Source organism: Vidua chalybeata, chromosome 5 (assembly GCF_026979565.1).
Source record: "Vidua chalybeata isolate OUT-0048 chromosome 5, bVidCha1 merged haplotype, whole genome shotgun sequence".
In the NCBI taxonomy this organism is placed as follows: domain Eukaryota; kingdom Metazoa; phylum Chordata; class Aves; order Passeriformes; family Viduidae; genus Vidua; species Vidua chalybeata.
The window spans coordinates 63,137,831-63,160,067 of NC_071534.1; the positions used below are offsets into that span (position 1 = coordinate 63,137,831).

Here is a 22,237-nt window from a genome sequence, read left to right on the forward strand (position 1 = left end):
ATAATCTTATGCGTTGCCAATTTTTCATGTTATTTTGCTTTAAAACAAACAAACAAACAAACAAACAACAACAACAAAAAAAAAAACCAAACCAAAACTTCCTATACTAGTTAAACAATTTTTTTCTTTGAAGAAAATTCCATATGAGATGATTCACACTTTGGTCTGGCAATTAAAACGCTGATTTACCCACCTTTATTGTAATGGCTAAATAATTATTTTTCAATTGATAATTTCATAAGCCAAACCTGCTGAGTGGTTAAACTAACCAGCTATAGAAAAGTCACCACACCACCTCTTTGCAAAGCTTTATCTTTTTAGATTAAAGCTTTCCCTCATAATGCTGTTAGTGTTTCATAAGGCAGCCCTGAGTTTGTTTCAGTGCAAGAATTGCTACAGTGCATTTATGACAAAAAAAAAAGTTTCCACTAGTTTTTCTATCCCAGTTTAGCTAAATCTGTATACTTTTTTGACTCAGCTTTCCTCATAATTAGATATTTTCCAAATTTTTTTTTTAGGAGAGTGATTTTTCCATTTAATTGGAAAAAGCTGTGTTAATATTTTAAGTCAATTACCTCATTTCAGTGCAAATTGGAAATTTTGCACTGGTAGGTAAAGTATATTTTTCCTAACTTGGTAGGGAAAGCAAAACCACTGTTCTAAGGATGATGTCCTTTAAGAAAGTTAGACAGTACCATTTTTAAAAAATAAGTACCTCATTGCATAAAGTGAATGCATACACCTATAAAAACATTTAAACATAAGTCCATCCTGAGAATTTAGAAATTCATGTAGAAATTCATTAGAATTTAGAAATTCTCTGCATAGAGAACTTCTGATCAAGCAGTATGGAAAGAGTCATTAATATGTTTATAGAGCTAAAGCTCACAACTGGGAACTATTGAGTTCAGCAAATCCAAGAAACACCTATTCTTTGTATACAGCACACACAGGCAAGGCCACAGTATCTTAACTCACACAGTCAACACATGGAATTTTCAATATATCTGTAGGACTGGCTGCTTTTCATTACAGAGGGCAGGAACTCCTCAAGAGTTAGGATTTTATCATGATGCACAGTATTGGCATTTCTACCCTCTCATAGGTTATTTGCGACAGAATGGCAGAAAAGTAGTTTGTCATATAAATGAGTGTACACTGAATTTCAGAAGCATTTACATCTACCATTCCTATGGTAGGGAACTGAAAATCTTGGCTGATATATTTGTTTAGTTTTTGGAGGGTTTTGTCCATAGTACTGCTAATAAAAGAAAGTATTTTCCATGATAATATATGAAGATTTTTTATTCCTAGACACTTTGAAAGGGCTTGTAGTTTTATGTTTGCAGGCTTTAGAGTCAAATGTATGACTAACATTATAGATAAAGTAGAGAAATCCTTGTTAAGGGACAATCACAGGACCTGGTGAGTGTGTGATTGTGTGTGTATTTGTTGCAAAAACACTACTAGAACAATATTTAAATGACAATTTAAATTTAAATTAAGGTTAATTACAAAACCTTCATTCCTGGTAGTCACAATGAACAAGCTACTTTTCACCCAGTGAGGTCTAAGTGCTCTGTTCTGGCTGAGAAAGAAATATTGCTTGGGTCTTGCTGTATTTTCTCCTGTAAAGATGTGATTTCAAGCCTATTTATATTTTATCTATTGAAAATATTGAGCTTACTACTTCTGTTTGAAATTACATTGCCCAGTTTATAACCTTGAATGCAGATAGTTTAAAAATACCTATCATATGCTTTCTCTGACCTCTTTTCCCTTGTTTTTATTGTTGTTTTTATTTTTTTAATTTTGAGTCTTAATTTCTATCTCTCAGGCTATTTTGATATAGCCATACATTCATCTTTCTCATTTCGATTTTCATATTAATGAACTTCTGTTTTCTTTAGAAGTCACAGGACTAGTAAAGCATCAGAAAGCAAATCACTGTGATTTGAATAAGAGAAGACACCTTTCTGAGTTATGAGTATTGATTTCCATGGAAAATATATTCAGGAAAGCATCTCTTCAAAGGGAATTTTACACCTAGAAATCCAATCCTTTTTAGGATGCTTCAAAGCAAAAAGACTGGTAATTAATTAAAACTGTTTTTACTGATCTCCCAAGGCTGTGATCCTACTCTCCCATCTGATCTTAACTAAAGCTTTAAGATGGAGCATGTTAAGCTAAAAAAACACCCTAAAACCCTACCCCACCCAAACCAAAATATATAAAAAAATATATAATGCTAAACTTTGACAAAGTTGATCATGCAACTAAATGGCTTTTATACATTGATAAACACATTAAAAAAAAAAAGATACTAAATCACTACAGTTAGCTTGTAAGCCTATGATTTATACAGTTGAACATATGAACAATCAGAGTTTGAAGCTTTAGGTCATCTGCCCAGTGGATGATAGGAAGGTGCTGGATGTATTTTTCCTGGATTTTACTTTGCTTTTTGATGCTGCTCTCACAGCATCCTTATGGATAAGCTGCCCAGTTGTGAGATGAGTGGGTTCACATTATTCTTGGTGAAGACCTGGCCTTATTAGGGCAGAGCTGAAAAGATTGTAGTGAATGGAATGACATTTGGCTGGGGACTGGACACCAGCAGTGCTCTTCAGGGATCAATTCTTGGGCCAGGTTTGTCTAAAGTCTGGATGCAGGAGTTGAATGCACCACTAGCACGTTTGCTTATGACAAAAACTGGGAGGTGCTGTTGACTCCCTTGACAAACAAGAGGCCTTTTAGAGGAATCTAGGTAGACTGGAGCATTGGGCTGTGATTAATGGGATGAAATTTAGCAGGTGGAAATGCTGGATCCTCTGACACTGGACACAAGTGTAAGTGGGGAGAGCGATGTAAATCAGAGAGGGATCCGGGGGTGCTGCTCAGCTGCAGATCTGTGTGAGTCAGCCAAGGGGACAAACCCTGTCTGGGGTGGCATCAAACACAGCATCACCAGACAGTCAAAAGAGCTGACTGTCCACTGTGTCCAGCACTGGTTCAGCCTCACCTTTGAGTATCTTGTATAGGTCTGGGCCCCACAGCTGGGGAAGGATTGTCGAGGTCCTTGAATGTCTCTGAAGGAGGGAAATGAGGCCGGTGAAAGAGCTGGAAGGAATATTCGGTGAGGAGAGTCTGAGGGCTTTGGGTTTGTCAAGTTTGGAGAAAAGGCTGTGAGAGGCAACCTCATTGCTCTCTACAGCTTCCTGAGGAGGGGAAGTGGAGAGGGAAGTGCTGAGCTCTTCTCCCTGGTATCCAGTAATAGAGCTTGTGGGAATAGTGCAAAGATGTACCAGCAGAGATTTAGACTGAGAAGGCGGTCAAAGACTGGAACAGGCTTCTGTGAGAGGTGGTAAATGCTCCATGCCTGTCAGGGTTTAAGAGGCTTTTGAACAATGCCTTTAACTACTTTTACTTTTCTTCCACCTTGAATTGGTCAGTAGCTAGACTATAAGGTTTTTGTAGGTACCTTCTGACAGAAATACTGTATTTTGTATTTTTTATTTCATTGTGTTCCGTTCCATTCCATTCCATTCCATTCCATTCCACTCCATTCCTTTCCATTCCATTCCATTCCATTCCATTCCATTCCATTCCATTCCGTGCAAGTAAAGACTTCAAGTGCTTAATAACTGCAGAGTTATTTTTGTGAGAAATCCATATTTCGAAGAAAAAATATTGAATGGCCTTCTTTGCTTTTTGGCAATTAACCAACTCTGTGACTTTCAAAAGGACATTTCATTTGTCATTTCATATCCTTCCACGCACCATAAACTGTTTCAGTGATGTGTACTCATTATATGTACACACACACACACACATACACACACACACACACACACACACATATATATATCAAATATATGATTAGTAACCAACAACCCGACACTAATAAATTCGGTCACTGGTGACTTGGCAAGCATTACATTTGCATCAGCAAATGCATTTTTAAAATTCATCACTCTTTTTTCTTATTTTCACCATGAAGTTCTTTCTGTCCCTTTAGATATATTCATTCTGAACTTCTGTAGCTCAAAGTGTCTCAAACACTATGAAATCCTATCTCCTTGTATACTTCATTGTGTCACAGTAGCAACACAGCATAAAGACTATAATTTACTTTACTGAAATACGCTGACTATAACCTGAGCTCTTCAATTACAATTCAGTCTTTTTTGTCCCTTATGGAGATAATAAAGATCAGGCTGTTGCCAGTCTGTTGCTGTTTCTCTCAGGACACAGGGAAGATCATGAAATCTTACCATCTTTTCACTGCTTTGCTGAGCAGCTCCATTATAGCCATTAGAGTATAAACGGTTTAGATTTCCTGAAACCATTTCAGCATCCAAGCAATTATTAGACTTGCCTTTACAAAAAAATGCTTATAACCCCTTACATAAGTTAAAGGTTAAAGGAAAGGAAGAAAAAAAAAAAAAGAGCAGCAAAAAACTGAACAACTCAAGGTCCAGCAGGGTTTTACTGGTGTTGACGGTCCTGATTTTACACAAACGTGAAAATTAATTTTTCTGGGATGTTTTCTCTCATGAAAGTAAATAGCATCCCAGCAGCAAATGCAAGGACTGATTATGTTTAATCATCATACAGGTCCTATGCAGTAGCAACAACTTCAACACATGCAGGAGAATGCTGGCATGTGACCCAGAAGCTCTGTGCAAACATTGTTCATGTGTTAACTCAAGCAAATATTTCCTCTGGGCTAATTTTTGAAAATATGAAACCATTTGTCTTTCTAATTATATAACCAAGGAAAGTAAAGACGCAATTAGAATGTACAACAGATTTTCTGTAATCACACGTGTTTGTGCAAATTGGCATAGGAAACTGTAAGTATGAGTGTCAGCAGCAATCTGATTTTTGTCACAGTTAGAAATAGAGCTATATGATTTTTTAGTAGACTTTTAAGTGACTGAACTTTAAGAAAGATATTAAAAAAGTGCTATTGCTTTGATTTTTAAGAGCCTCAAAGTATACCCTTCAAGATGGGAGTTGAAACTCACTTTTTCTGTAAACCCATGGTAATTTTAACACCTTCAGATATTGTGTGCTTTGAAGTTGAAACTATATAGAAGTAAAATGGGAAAATTAGAAGTATATAGAAGTAAAATGGGCTTAAACTGCAAAATTCAAGGCTACAACACCTATCCCTGAGTGTGCTGAAATGGAAGATAGGTTTAAATTTCAAAATAGAGATTAAGTGTTGTGTTTCAGATCCAGGAGCCAATGCACAGACTTGTCAAAATATGTTTTTCATCACTTTCTAATAGTATTAAAAAATCCCTCAAACCAGAACAAAACCATAATGGTGAATTAAGGCAAGGAAGTACAAGGGTGATCTTTTTTTGGTCAAGATCCAATGGTAGAAAATGCAGGAGAAGAAAGCATGCAAATGAGACATTAGGCATGAAAGACTTTGAAATGTGCCAATGTACCACGTTAGAGCAATGATCAAACAATATGAAACCTTTCAACACTATTTGGCTGTGAAGGGAGACAGAACATACCTTCCTTCTCTGCTCATTTACTGGACATTATCTCCTCATTCCTCCTCCAGCCTTATCTAGACCAGACATATGCTAGGGTGCTGGTAGGCCCTTATCTGCTGGTACAATTTTACACCCTGTTCCATTGTCTGTATGGAACAGAAGACTCAAACACATTAAAAACATCAATGACTTCTCTTGGAAAGGTCAGAGTTAAAAGTACCTTTAACTCTGTAGAAGTTATGAGTTCTTCTCATAAGAACTCATATGAGTTCTTATGCAGAAATGCAAGCTATTTATTTAGACACTGTAGTTGTGATAAAGTAATCTCTAAAGTCTGGAGAGCAGAGAGAAAGGAAACATGACAAAGCAAAAAAAAACCAAGTTAACTCAGGAACTTAAAAACAGCAGGAAAAAATAATGTGTATAATAAAATCCAGCCTAAATTTTTATTTGCATTGTTATTCTTATGCAATTCTCTGGAATACATAACATGGTGATCCATATCAGAGGTTGGTTATCTATATAGGTACAACATTTTCAAGAGTGTCCTCAGGAGAATTGTTTTGGTACTTCTGAAAAATTAGTTTCAATGAAGTTGTTTCCTAGAAACACAATTATATCTACTCAGCTATTGCATTTCTTGGCCATTGGCAATTAAGGCATAAAATACACATGAAGTCAAATCAGGAGCTGATGAAATTCAGATATATTGCAGTTGTTTTAACAGCACAGCATTGATTTATATCAGCTGTGAATCTGCTTCATGCTGATGTGCACACTGGAAATCATCCTGAAGGGTCATAAAGTGTTTTATGAATTAGCTTCTTGAAGCATTTATCACATCTACTTGAAAACACGATAGAAGTCTCTTCTTTTTGGACAATCTGTCACATCAGAATCTATGGTGCCATCTATGGTAGACTGCATCTTTAAATCTATAAAATCCTTTGTAGGTACTGAGTTTCATCTGTGTTTACTGATAGACACCAATGGCTCAAGAGGTGCCGCTGACTGACAGCTTTTCATGGAAATCTGCGGGCTTGACTGAACTCTAACATTCAGTGTTGCAGTGATCTGTTTACGCAGCCTCTTCTGCATGACAGCTATGAAAACAAATGGAACCTTTATATCCAGTAGACACATTGCCCTCTCAATTACCTCTACTCAAAATCTTCAACAAAAGTTCATATACTGCAATATACATAAACAACTGAACTACCAAAAAGATTTCATGGGAATTATTTTAAATACACACCCTAGTGCTTTTCAAATTAAAATAATTTGGAGACAAAAGACATAAATATGGAATATATGGGGTCTGTACCTCTACAAAGTGTTTCTAACACACAGAAGAATTTGTTTGTTTGTTTTTACTTAAAAAAGTTTAATGGTACTGAGTTCTTTCTAAAATTGATATTAAGACAAAACCAGATATCTCTCTTTCCTTTTATTTCCAGTTATGTCCTCATTTGCTACCACGTGACTTCCCAGGAAAATCTCTGATGTAGCCTGACTGTAACAGCTTTTACAGGGTTTTACCTTCTGTGCCATGTCTCTGATAAAGAACTAGTGTTTGAGGGAATGATGACAATTAATTAGGGATTAAGTCCTTCCCCAGTGACAAGGGAATATTAGAGGAGGGTATTGCTTTTTTGTGCGAAGTATTATCTCAGTTCTTCCCAATATTAAATGAAAGAAGTAGCATAGGTAATCCTCTAAGAGTGTGAGGACAGAAGGTGTGTTGCAGTTCTCACTCTGACTTCTCACACTGAACATAGAGTGTGACCATATTTAACATGTTTTTAATTGATTACTAATCACATATTTGTTGCACGTTAGTATTTTGCTGTAAGAACTCATTTTGCTGAACTTGCAGGTGAAGGAATCCTACATATATAGGGTTGTTTATTTAGAGACTGACTGTTGTAGTGAGGTCTTGATATAGGAAAACTCTTTGAATTCCCTTCCTCTCCATCCAGATAAACACTGCAGGAGCTGGCACACTGCAGAAGTGTAGGGTTGTTTGCAGGAATTAGCAATCCTTATGGAGAGTTTGAGGCATGTCTGACGTGTGTACAGCATTACAGCTACCCTACAATTCTACTTGCAGTTTCACTGACATCACTGCTGAGGTAGAGATTAGGGATGCAGTCTTCTGCCCACCATCTAATTCACTTCTTTGCTCCACTACAAAGTTTGCAGATTTTTCTGAATAGTTTCCCTGCCTCTTTCCTTTTTTTTTTTTTTTTTTTAACCAGAATTGAAGAGGATGTTCCTTAACACAGGCAGTCTGGCTGCTCAAGGTACATTTTTTTTCCTGGAAACACAGAGAATCCCTCCTTTCAAAAAGGAAGAATTACTTCTGACTCAGCCTATGTGAGGTAAAGGAGTAAAAATAACCTTTGACTGAGTGCACTCATTGTACCTATAGACCTACTGAGATGTGTATGCCTTGTTGGATTTCCCCCCCAAGTTTGCCTAAACAGCTTCCTGATCAGGAATAACACAATATAAGTTGTCTTTGCAACATTTCCAAAGGTATTGCCAGTGCTTTCCCTACCTTCAGTAGCCATATCCTTAATTCACTTTTTCAAATATAATGATGGTGTGATAAAAAACAGAAGAGAAAATTCTGGCAGTATAAAACAGCACTTATGCTGCTCTGCTAAAGGATCCAAAAGGAACAAGGCACTCTCAGTGAAAACAAACAGTGAGTTTCTGGAGCATTAAACACTGCTATATTATCATTCACTGAGTGCTGCCCTCATTGCTTTGGCACATTAGCACATCCGTGATGCCAATTCTTCTTCCCTTTTTTTTTTTTTTTTATTAATTGCAAATTATTAATCAGTCTTTATAAATCAGAGTAAATTCTTGGAAATTCCTTCACACCTCTCAGCATTGTCTGAGGAAGGGGCACTGCACATCTCAAAAAGTAGATCTGAATTTTCTAGATTATGGCATATAATAGAGAAACAAAGCAGCCAGTGAGCAAGTATATATTTCTTTTCCATTCAGCACTACTATTCTCTTGCCATCACAATTTTGGCTGGGTTCCTCAATCCTCAAACACCTAATTCACATGCCAAAATTTACATTATATGCTTCTGTGTGCAAAATTATGCCAGGTTATGTAAGTGGCATCAAAGGCATCTGTACCTCAGAGTCAGTTTTCATTAATCAAGAAAGCAAATAAACCAAATACATGTGCACATAATATGTAGTGGAAAAGCCTGAATTTTAAAATATTTGGGATTAGTCTTATTAATGATATTCAGAATGTGACAATTTTTGGATTCATAATCAGGCAGCAACTTCTACTGTGGTAAGATTATGATAAGTCCTGTGGAATTCAAGTTATAATGGTGATACTAGGATGAACTCTTTCCCTACAATTACAGGTGCTGTGGTAGAGTTGGTTATCTGGGCTGACCCAGCACACTGAATCATTAATGCCTAGGTTGGCCCAAGAACTCCAGTGAGATGAGATAATGGGCTGAAGCACTGCCCAGTTTCTCAGCAAAGCAGCAGGTCAACAGTTACAAGAATTCTCCAGTGGGAATTTTGTACAGTTTAGGACACTTCCCTACATAACTTCTGCTGTGCACACTCCAGTTAAGATACACTAATTGTACACTGAAGGTGTGTTCATGAATCCCCTGAGGAGAATCTGTCAATCTCAGGCATCTCCCCAGGCAGCTCCTGCTTCAGAACTGACTAAACTGCACATAGATCATTTAAAAAATAAGTATAAACTGCTCTTGCATGTGCAGAAATGATCACATAGGAGAGGCTTTTGTGAATAGCCAAGACAGAGGAGGTTCTCTACGTACTGTGAAGAAATCAGAGACAATGGATGGTGCTCACACTTTTGTGATCACCCAGGATCACAGGCCAGCTGGCTTGTAAGAATCCAGCAATACAAAAGTTCAGTTGAAGATGCTACTCAAAGGGTGGTTTCAACAGTGGCTGTTCTCTTGGAAAGATCTGACTCCTCATGTGAGTTTTACTGAGGATTGTGGTTTTTAATATACACACTTCCTGTGTTTATGCAACAAGTGTAAATGCAGACAAAATGAGTCAAAACCGCATTTTGGTACTTTTGCTAAGAAAGAAGGGCAGGGAGAAAGGAAGAGCAAAAAGAGACAATGGGAACAAATAAAAACAAACAAAAAAAGTGAAAGAAACCAGCTGGAGACATGCAACCTAGATGAATATCCAAAACTCTTGCAGTCAAATAACTGTGATGGTATAAAAATATATATTTTTTAAATTTGCCAATATTTTAAGTAACTTTTGCTGCATAATATACTTCTATGTCTTCCTATGGTTAATAGTCATTGTCTGGTTAATAAAAACAGATGTTTACTATTAGTTTGCAGATAATGTTTAATAAAATTTAATTCTTTTTAAAACCATGTGCCTGTCTCTGGTAGAAATGATTTGAAAAGCTGAAGGCTAAGCATAACACACTGCACATTTGAAGAGAGTTTTCATGTAGTTAAATCATTCAGACACTTGAGAGAAGAGAAGGAAGGGAGGTACATAGTCAAGGAGTTACAGTATTTCAAAGATGTATAAGGACTAAAAACTACAACTAATTCTTCTGTTTCAGGGCCACCTTCTTCTACCTTTGGCTCTTTTCTGTACAATTTCCATTTAGGCCTTTAAGTATTTGTAGGGAAACCTATGTATGCATCACGCAGAAATATATCTGTGCAGGTCTCCAAGCATGTATCTGGACTAAAACACAAAAATATGACTGCAGCTTGTAGACAAAGCCAAGCTTACTTTCTCCAATTAAAATTTAAGCACAATATTATATAGCTATAGCAGTGAGCAATCCCAGTGTGGGCTATATAACCTTATCAGGACTCTTCAGTAAATTTTTGATCCTATGTGACCTCATTTGTGCAAGGCATTAGTCAATGAGACATCACTATCTACACCTTGGGTTGGCTCATCACTGCTCACAAGGCATTTTCCCTGAGGCACAATGTGTTGCTATGAGCGCCAGCATGAGAGTTAGTCAAGAATTTGTAACAGGCATTTCCAACTGCATAAGGGTCAGTAATTTTACATAGGAAAGCAGGCTTCAACAACACTAAATCACGAGCTTTACAGTTGCGTGGTTGTAATTCCTCTTATTTCTGACTAAGACAGCAGCTTGGATCACAGCATTACTCATCAGCCCGCAGGGCAAAGATCCCTACAAGGATGCCAAGGAGTTCCTGTGGACTGGGAGGGCCTGGAGCAGCACAGGCTGACACACAGCAGAGCTGGCAGCTCCTTTCAGATTGCGCTGTGTGGGTGGAGGGGTCTTTCTGCAGCCTGAAATCATTGGTGGGTGTTAGGCTGACTAACAAGAAAATACCTCATAATGCATACAGAACATTCATTTAACATTCTAAATATGAGGTGAGTACTGAGGATGGAAATTATCAAGACTTTACTGCCAGAAACCCTGTGAAAACAATATTTAGCAATTCAAGTAAGTTCATGCCACTTTCTACTTATGCTCGAGGGAACACCAGGGCTGGCAATCAGTAATTACTTCTGTGCAGAAACAGAGTTTGACACACACTATTAGAATCTTTTAAACAAGTTATAAAAGAAAGTCTGATGGTTTCATGACAAAATCACTTAAAGCATCTGCCTCTGAAAGAACAAAAGCAATATATTGAAATAACTTGGAGTTCTATATCAGTATTAGATGTGAGAAAGGGTGCAATTCCAGAAGCTCAGACAGACCTTACTTGTGCCAGGTCCTGTAACTGGCAGCCTTTTACAGTTTGACACATGAAAATATCACACTGCGTTCCAGCTCTCAGCCTGGGAGGTGAATGAACATCACCTCTGCCACTTTCATCTCCTTGGCAAGCAGACTGACTTACATGAACATTTGTGTCAGTGTTAGGGAAAAAGAGAATAAATCTGAAGTCCTGTAATAAATGTCTCCATGTGAAGATATCACAGAAAAATGGGATCTGATTGATCTCCTAACCCTCTCAATGGGGGAACTGGGGGGGGCGGTGCTGAGGGGAGAGTTCCAGAACAGAAAGAATAAAATTCTCAGTTCTGTACATGTTGAACACCTACACAAGATTATTTTATAAGGACTCATGCAGAGAATATAGAGTTACATAAAAAGCAACAGCAAAACAGACTGTTCATATGGATAACACAACAAAATTTCCTCTGTTTTTAATGTCTGTAGCTTATATATCTTGAACAGATGTCGTGACCTTTTTCATGCACTGCTGCTTTCTGTTATAGACAATGAGCGAGATTTAAAATGACCACTGAATTTCCTGCTGCATAGACACAGGGACTATTTTTAATACTGGAAATCTGTTGTATAATTCATGCTGATCAAATTAATTATCATGTCTGGTAGAGGTTTTTTACCTGAAACTGTGTGATCCTTTGGGTCTCTCAGTAGTTTGAGCCTTGTATGAGGGAAAATGTACTGCAGGGGCTTTCCATTTATCTGAGGAACACAAATATGCATGTCATAAAAAGATAAACCAACAACAATTGCATAAATAATTTCAGACAGTTGAAACACAAACAAGCAAACTTATTTCATCCAGGGGAATATCACAACTTCTCAATTCAAAAACTCTCTCAAGTTTGGAGACATTTGTCAGACTGCAAATTCCTTCTGTGGGGTAATGAATATTTGCTTCCATAACTCCAGATTAATTTCAAATATGGCTTTAGTTCTGATTTTTCTGAGTGCCTAGAAGGTGCTCACTGTCTTCTGTAGCTTCTTTTAACCTAATCCTTTATTCAAGCAATGTTTAACATAAGAAAGAAACAAAACATTCCTGTGTTTTTCATAAAATTCTTTTCTCAGACACATGAACAAAATGTTAGTTTAATGTGTTACCATCCATGAGTTACTGCTTTAGCTTCAGCAAAACCACATGGTCCAATGTATCTCTTGTTTTCAAATTCCAAAAGCCATTTGAAAGACCCAAACTAAGACTCATAGGACGACATTCTGTATGGGCTTATCTGGGCTTATCCTAGACCACATCAAAGCTGAAAGGAATGCACCCTACAACAGAGTCTAAAGAGCCAGCTTTCCTGTTGAAATGATCCCACCTGCCCCATGGTTTGGGCATAGGAGGGGCCAAGCTTGCAGGGACTCACCCACCTTCCAGGGGTGATTGCCCCGAGTCCACACCAAAATGCCTCTGCAGAATGTTGGTTGCAACACTCCCCTCACAGACATCACAGGCCCCCTCTGCCTGTAGTTTTGGTAACAAAGCTGAACCATCACTTCCCTGCCTCTGCATGTCAGTTCCAAGCCTGGGTGATGCACCCGGACCAAGAGGAGGGAGCATGACTGTGCCTGCTCCAGGATGGGACCTCAGGGAGCAGCCTCAAGGACAAAGGGACAACACTATCCAGCATGGCAATGAAGCAGATTGAGTGCATCAGCAGCCTGCTGACAAGAGTTTATTATTATTATTTATATTTAAGTAACATTTAAAGGGATTAAGCTCCTCCTGAGCCAAGCACTTCAAACCTAGTTCTGCCCTGGAGAGTTTATGAAGTAAATGGATAGCACACATAAATTATGGGAAGGGAAACTAAGAGACTTGCTTAGCTCAATCCCACAGTGAGCTGAAGAGTTTATACATTTGTTGCCATAATTTAGTTACTTATCCAGTGAATGATGTTGCATCTAGAAGACTCAAATCCTCCCATAACACAGTGAGAGTAATATTGACTGTAATTAATGTCAGACATAAAGGAGATTGTGGATTTGGTAGTGTACAAGTGCTCCAGAATAAATCAGAACATGAGATCAGGCAGACATTTGAATTTATCATGGAATTTTGTCAGAACATAGAGTCTAATACTACCAGGAGGCATCCACACTCATTAATGGCTAGGGAGAGTGTTATGTTTTTAATGACACTGTCAGAAATGCCAGGTTTTATATAACAATAAAAATTATATTCAGCAAGTTTTATATAACAATAAAAGCGATGAATTTGTCACAGGTAGCTTATATAAAAATGTAAGAAAACTGAAAGAATGCATCTATTTTTATTTTGAATTAAATAAAAAATATGAAAAATTGTTTACAAGAAGTTTATAAACACATTTGAATAGATCCTTAGCTGGGATCAATTTTAGTGGGAGTAATTCAGTTTAACTGAGGAACACTGCAGCTCTTAAACTTCAATTTATATTATTTTATTTGCTTTATCTTCTTTCATTTTTTAAATAAATAACAATCCAAGAATATTCAGCGACTGCTAACAAATGCATTAAAAATATAGACTGTCTCCTTCTTTAGCCTATAATTCCTCATTACTTCCAGAATTTTATGAGAAGAATAAATCTTTGTGATTCATATAGGTTTCAATAAAAGCATTGAATTTTATTAGCATCCACGGTAGTATATTATTCTTTTATGGTTGGTGGGTATCAGTTCTTAAATGGAACATGTCATTAGGCCTTTACTTTCAGACTAGTACATTGCTGAAAGCGACAGAACTAATAGGAAAAACAGAGGTTGCTGTAAATATATAATACCAACAGCAATTACATTGTTCTTGATGCTTTGTTTTAATCATTAGTGAGCATATTTATGTGAAATTTACTAGAATATTTCAAAACCTGTAATATACGCATTATTCTGAAATTTATCTGAAAATTTACTAGAATATTTCAAAACTTGTAGAACACAAATGATTTTGTGTTTCCAATTGTTTACATCTTCTTACTTCCACTAAGTTTGGTTTCCCTTCACTTGAATATATGCCAGGAATCCCTTCTAGCTGACTCTTCCCCAGTTTCCCCAGTGAAGACAAAGAGGGACCCCAGTAAAACCACACAACCATGACAGTGGAAATCCGAACTGGTGCAGAGGGGCCATCCTTCCACTGCACAGCTGCAGGAGTGGAGAACATGTAAGTCCACAAGCCCAGATTTAGGTCACAGGGCAAAAGTTGACTTGATCCCACATATCTGCTACAAACCCCAGAGAATTCTGCCATCTGTTCCTGTCACGAAGAACCTTCCTCACCTCTTTGGGAGCATTCAGTACACTTGATTTGTAGTTCAGTACTGGCATAGCATTGTCTTCCTCAGGAAATGTAAGCTCTGGTCATGTGTTTCATGTTATTAGTCAGCTCAAAGGCCCTCCAAAAATGGAATGAATGGGAAATAATTGTGCTGCTACAGAAGATGAGTTTAAAAATGCATTTCATTTCCTGTTGCCTTTAAGTGTTCTGTCTGATAAACAAACACTATGGAAACCTTATAAAATAAACTTATAAGTTAAAGAGGATAATCAAGAAGAAAACATTCCCCCAGTGCTGTATTTAAGTTTAAGAAATAAAATTCATTTTAATTTTTCAGGCCATAGCCACACCTATAACATATCAACTGCTTTGGAGTGGATCACCGAAGTCTTTCCTGGTTTTAAATGTTGCAGCACCTACCCTTCTGGTGTTAGATAGGGCCTGATAAGGTGACTCTCAGCAGTTACAGCTGGCTGTTGTCCTTTAGGAAATACCATTTTCAAGGGAAACTTTACCTGAGGTAGATATCCAGGAACAAGATGTTGGATGTTCAAGAGGGTGGGTTAGGCAGTATCCATCCTAATTTCTGAATACCACAGGTACTTGAATGAGCACATGAGACCTGTGAAAGCTGGTAGCAAGAATTTCTCCAGCTGTGGTAATTCTGCCCCTTTGAACCTCTAAATTCCCTCTGTGCAGAGCACAAATGTTAAGTTGTCTCGAAATCCTCAGGTGGAAAGTTCTTTCTGCTGATAGATCCCCAGTGATGGAGATAATTTGCAAAAGACACACTGAATAAAGACTTAACAAATACAATGTTCCTGCTCATTAATAAATTGCAAAGTGAGTTGCATTTTCTTCTGCAATTAGGTATATTCAACACTGACCTTTGCTCCAAAAGTTATTCTGGCGTGCAGAGAGAAAAACATTTCTGAGTGACTAAGAAATGAGGCACTGCCAGCTAAATTCCTTTGTGAATTACAGTGAGGGGGTGGCTAACAATCCACTCTTTAGATTAAATATTTTAACAATTACACTAAACTTGGAAATGTCCAACTTCTCATCATATTTCCAGGGAATCTCAACCACAAAATGAACTCCCCAATCAAGTCTCTAACAGAAAACAGTTTACTGCAATTTAAAATAAATTCTTCTCGTTAGTAGGAAAACAATCAAAACTAAGTAGGTGGACTTCAAAAATGTGGAACAGAAGTTTGCAGGTAGCCTTCTATATCTTTGTCACAAATGGTATTTTCTCATTTTAGGCTCAATACTCATCTTATGACCCATTTTTTCATAATTTCTAAATATCCAAGTGTCCCTAACAAGGCTTGATTAAATTTCAAGAGAATGGTAATGACCCATGAATAAAATAGAAAAGCATATAATTTTTAGGGTGTTTAGATGTGGTGGTGCAAAGGCAACATTTAGAAATAGGGGATTGCATTCAAAAGGTTTCATATCTAGGACCCTTGCCTTCTTTTTGTGGTTAGAAAACTGTTGCCTAAGTGAACTGATGGCAATATACTGGTATTATAATGAGTTTAGGATTTTATTATTCATTTAAGGCTTAAAAAGACCCACCTATGATGACTGGAGGTATGTAAAACCCCTCACTGAAAAACTACTTATAGCTTCTGAATTTACTCTCATTGTCCATGCCCTTGTCATGAACTTTTAATGCCCTGGCACTTCCTCCTCCTGTTCTTTTCCAAACTATTTCTAATAGCCAGTTTAGTTCAGGACATGCAAATAATTTTCACAGAAAATAATAAGAAAAAAACTCTTGATGTCAGGAGACTTAAAGAGGTTGCTGGTGAACTGGCAGTGACTAAGAAACTGTTGAGGTCAACAGCAAGCAGTGAAAATTCTGCAATAGATTATGTATTGATAAGGTTTTACCCTCCTCAGGGATGCAGTCTAGAATCAATACATTGGGAAATGGCTATTAAGATATTCAACTGAACTGCAATTTAACATGATTTCAGAATACTAAATAACACCACAGAAGTTGCTATAGAAACAAATATATTTTAATATTTATCATACAATATGTGAGCTTAATCTCCTAGGTTATAAGAAATCCATGGAAACCTGGAGGTTCAGGGTTGTCACTCCACTGCATTCTTGCTTCAAAAGCTCAGGGTTGTGCTTTATTTATTACCTTTGGTTGTACAGGCTCTGTGGGATGTAATCAAGCAGTTCTGATTTCATCTAGTAAGAAAATTGATATTTCACACATATGAATAAAAATTTTCTGGAATATACATATTGTAGTGGTCATTCAAATATTTTAAATTTTTAACAGAGAAGATCACAAAAATAGCAAATTTAGAGCCAATAAGGGTATTTGGAAACACTGATTACAAACAGATTAGTGCTATTGATGCAAATTATTCTTTCTGTGGCTGATTTGAGCTCAGTAAGGGATATTAAGGGAGTTGTAATTGCTTAATTCCTTTGCTAACCAGAAAACTTCCCTCCTAACTGATTTCAGGAAATCATCTGCAGCAAAGGAAGCTCTGGGTGAAGGTGGATATGTTCAGATGGTTCTGGATGGAGAATGACTTGCCATTTTTTTTCTCTAGAGTACATTATACTTGGGCACTACAGGTGTCTGTGCAGGACTGAGGTGTGCATACAGGAGACAGTACAGCAGAATGAATTCAGAATTCAGTAACCCTTTTGTTATACACGGGGCTGAAAAAGCCCTTAGGGAGTGGTTCCTTTGCCTCACCATTCTCTTTGCTCTGATATGGTTTATTTGCCTTCATCGCTTGAAAATATAATACTAATGCTAAAAAATAGAGACATTAATACTGATTTACATTCTTCTATTGCTAAGTATTTCACAACTCAGCATGGAGTTAATAAAACTTTTAAAAAATATCTCTGGCCCTTTTTATCTTGTCACAAAGCAATTTAATTTCTGGATGTGTCTGAAAATATATATATTTTAAGTTATCTTAAACAAATGTTCACAGAAGACTCTTAATGTACACAAGCTCTGAGTAACATTTTGATTAGGTAGATGATGTGGAGTTGGTGAGACCTAGGATTTCTCCCTTCTGCACAGTCATTGATACTATTTTGTACTGATGTGTGACTGACAGTAGCTAACCTGGATGGAAAAAGAAGAAACAGAAGGAACTGTTATAAAGCTTCTCCTCACACATCACTTCTTCTCTTCTGCTGAGGCTTTACATGGCATCAGACAGAATTATTTAGAACATGTTCACTCTCCAATTTACATCCTGTATTTCACAAAATCTTAAAAATGCCTTTGGCAAGATTTTGATGCTGTATGTCTATTTCCATATAAGCATGGGGATATCACAACAACTTGAGGGGAAAAAAAAAAATACATATTTTCTTCCTGGAAATAACAAGGAAAACAAGAAGTCTTAGGCCCTTAAACCTTTCTGATGAAAAATTTTGAACAAAATTTTGCAACCAGTCCTAGTGTTGTGCTATTTATATGAGGTAAAAAAGCAAAGATCAGATCTCTGTGACTAAGACCTTGCCTTGGATCTGTTTCTCAGGACAAAAGCTCTGGAGCTCTAAAAGTTAAGTGTATCTTACTAACCACCTCCTGATCACAGAGCTCAGGGTTCGCAGTAATTCTTTTGGACAAACTTGATTTTCAAGGAAAATTTTCCATTTTACCTCAGAAAGCTGTAGTGGTAAAATACAATTATGTATGCTTAGAATAATAAATGCTTTTAATGGGGATTAAAGTGCTCACAGAGGCAGTTTTTTTAACTATTGCCAGTGATATTAAGAGATGTTAAGACTCAAAAACATCCTTTATCTTTCAATGAAGTTGATTAATAGAATAATAGATCTAATTAAATAGATTGCTGTAAGAATTATATCATGTAAAGCCCTTTTTCTCAACAAGAAATGAGTAGCCTCAGTACAACCTAGGGTGTGTAAATCTCAATATATGTTAGGGATAGAAAAGGAGGGAAAAATAAATGACAGCTTGTATTGTAATACATTTTAACACTTTGTAAAATCTACACCGTTGCTTCATAAAACCTACATTTGATTGTCAAATGTCAGTGAAAATGCTCACCAACATAAAACTTTTAAAGGCTGCATGACAGTGAAATGTTCCTGTTTTGTGTCTGAGGAATTAGCATGAACAATATAGGCTATTAAATATCAAAAAGGGGCCATGCAATACCTCCTCTCAGAATCACAGGATAAGGTTGGAAAAGACATCTAAGATGATTAAGTCCAACTGTCAACCCAGTACCACCACCATGTTCACCACGAACCATGTCCTCAAGTGCCATATCCACGTGTTTCTTGAACACCTCCAGGGGTGATGACTCCACCATTTCCCTGGGCAGCCTATTTCAATTCTTGACCACCCTTTCCATGAAGATATTTTTCATAATATCTAATCTAAATCTCCCCTGGTGCAGTTTGAGACTATTTCCTCCTGTCTTGAGGAAAAGCACTCGCTGCATTCATTGGATATCATGTAAAAATGTAATCTAAATCAAAACATAAGAATGCATCAGGATATAACCTAAATCAATGACAAAAATGACAATTGAAACAAGCAACTGAAGACCTTAGAGATTTGAAATACATAAGCTTTGTTAATAAAAAGTGGAAATAGAACGGTACCCTAAGGTAAACTAGATTTTAAAGTTGGCAAGCTTGAAAAAGCAGACTACAGTATTTTTGTTCCTCTCTCTAATAAATGAAATATTCTAAGTATTAGATTGATAGAGTCTTGCTGATTTATTAAATAATTAATCACAGACTGTTGGGACTATACTTACCAACTGAAAGTGGAAAAAATGTCAACAGGATAAAGGAATTATTCTTCTTCAACTACTAAAAGAAGGGATTTGAATTTGGATGAGATAAAACTGGTAAGGGAAAATTAGACTAATTGTTTTATTTTTTTCTTTTTTTTCTCCTGTAGGAATACTTAAGGTATAGATATTTTCAGTTATATTTCAGAAGTCAAAAGACATCCTGAAAAATTAATACTGAATTGTAGAGGAACGTTCATCTAATTTCATCATCAAATGTTGATCATGAATACAGCACTTCAGCTGAATGCAGCTGGATTTTGAGTAATCCTGTAGTTCCTATGGGAACTGTTGGACAGTACGATTAAATTATCAATCAGTTATAAAACTAGAGGCACATCTTATTTAACAGCTTACTTGATCTTGGTGTTGACTTAGTGGTCGAGAGTGTGACAACTTCTCTGGCAGCCTTCTGTCAAGGATGTGTCCATTCTCCAAACGAGGCTCTCTGGGCTTGTCAAACCAATCTGTTTCTTCCCGACGGAGATGATAGGCTTTGAAAACCAAGGACAGGTCAAATGCTCTGGTCCAGTGCTGGGCAAAGGGCAAGAATGTGCATTGTGCATAGCAAACATGCAGAGTGGTTACTAATTGGCCATGCAGCTAAAGCAAAGTTAGAGGTGAGACTTGAGACATTGAACTTGAGCATTATTTAGCTGTGAGACAGCAAAGGGAGAAGATTCTGTTTATGTCAGAACCATGGATATTAAATACAGAAGATATCTACCAAGTGCTATAGTCACTTCCTCCTTCTGGCAGCTAAGATATTCATTGCAGTTTTCACATATCTCTAAAATGTTTGTTGAGAAAAATTTAGTCATATTAGGTTTTTTGCAGTAGACTAAGAAAAAAAACCCAGACTCAGAAAATCCAAAGCAAAACCCAAAATAATCAACCCTCAAAATGCAGACTCCACTAATATCCAAATTTCTGAACTGAATACTGATCAAAATATTTTGGAAATAATCTAGAACTACATATAAGAAAATTACAACCTCTTTATGAAATCAATATCAAACCAAATCAAAGAAGATAGGAAGCCAACCTATGTAACTGAAATTCTAAGCAGAAATATTACAAGTGCTCTCATTTTTAATTCCATCCCCCGATTTTGCAGTATGAACCTTTATCTATGGATTTTTCTTTCTACAAAAGTTCTATAAGGCTAATATTACTGTTTGCAACAGTAAATGTATTAGACATCTTTTGAGGGTCAAATAATGTCATTTCACTGAAATCAGATTTGTGAATGCATATATTTCTGCATACTGACTATTGGGTCAATTGACGTAGGTGTCACTCCATTGGCATCAGAATCATGTCCTGTTTTCTTCTATGTTGCTAATCAGTGTAAACCAATGCATTGTTCAGGTAATGCAATGTAGAATGTAAGGGAAGTTTGAATTTTATGCTTTATTAAGCAAAATAAATTTGGCAATCAAAGGAAGACAATATTTGTTTCAACAAAACCACAAGGAATTGTAAACCTTAAATAAGATCAGTTTTTGCTACAGAAACAAGAGTGAGTGCACATGACAGAGAAAAATTAAAAGGAAAATGGTAGTGTTAATAATCTTTCCTATTTAGTTGTGGAAGTAAACATTATCTATTTGGTTTAAGAAATTATTTCAAAAAATGTTAATGGGAAAAAAGGAAGTTGCGTTTTTTCATTACTGTTTTCTTAAAATTTTCCAAAAAGAGGAATAATATATATGCATGATTTTTTTTTCAAGAATACATTGTATGTGGTAAAACTAGCACTCTATATTATATTAAGCCTTCAAAAATTTTTTTTAATCTTGATTCAGATATTATGCAGTCCCTTCATGACTGTGCACAAACTTAATCTAACTTGAAATGGTTTATTTAATATTATTAAGATAAGCATATATGAATTATCAGAAACATTATTAGAGGTTGATGCTTATCTCACTACTGATTAGTTATTAACTGCTATCAATAAACCATTATGATTTAGCATGCAAAAATTTCATGCTTTACACATTTATGCCAGTTGATCAGTACCTGCACAAAGCAGTCTCATTCGTAACTCATTGTGACAGAACTTCTTTCTGAAGCTTGCATGAAGAACCTAATACATAATCCTGACCCCAGATGCTAATGCTGGCTATCACAATCTGTGTCATCATCTGAGCAGAAGAAAGAATGATTTTTTTTTCCTCCTGCCTCAGTTGAAATAACATTTCCTGGATTACTATTGAAAATGTAGAGTTCCATACTGCAGTTCTGACCTGCCTACTTTTTTTTTTTTAATCAAACTGTGATGAATGTGTGTATTTTATTGAAATTTAAGAAGTTACAAATATATGTGTATTCAGACACACACACACACTCCACTCTCACATGTACATACACACCCCATTTGTTTTGGCTAGCACATCTGGGATTTGTCACAGCTGGAAACCTGAAAACAGCCAAGATGAACCACTGACAGTCTTAGAGAAGTCACCCTTTTATTCTAAGGCTAACAGAATGCAGCCAGATTCCACCCAAACAGATTAACCAGGTGAGATTGAACTCCAGGCCGTTGGATCCAAGAAACTCAATCAGAGAAGTAACAGTGATCACTCTAAATTCCACAGATGAAAAATTACAAGGAATCAACTGTGTTAATATCTTGATGTCTTGATATCTCAATTTTAAACTTCTAAACTCTGCTGAAGAATTTCAAAATTAGCATATAAAAGAAAAAAAATACTTGAGGTGAGAAAAGGTACATTTTATACCTTTTGAACAGCAAGGGCTATTTATATTCATAAAATTGAGTACTAGCTTCAACGTTCTTGAAAATTAGTATCTTCAGCATACTTAACAATGT

General features: G+C 36.5%; 1 protein-coding gene across 1 annotated transcript in view; it reads right to left on the bottom strand.

The window, feature by feature from the left end:
• PCLO (piccolo presynaptic cytomatrix protein) overlaps window positions 1–22,237 on the bottom strand; it is a 311,393-nt gene that overhangs the window by 108,804 nt on the left and 180,352 nt on the right. The window contains exons 8-9 of the mRNA XM_053942472.1: window positions 19,756–19,892; window positions 11,925–12,006 (exon numbers count right to left, since the gene is read on the bottom strand). Coding sequence (XP_053798447.1) covers window positions 11,925–12,006; window positions 19,756–19,892 — 219 coding nt within the window. The remainder of the gene's footprint in view (window positions 1–11,924; window positions 12,007–19,755; window positions 19,893–22,237) is intronic.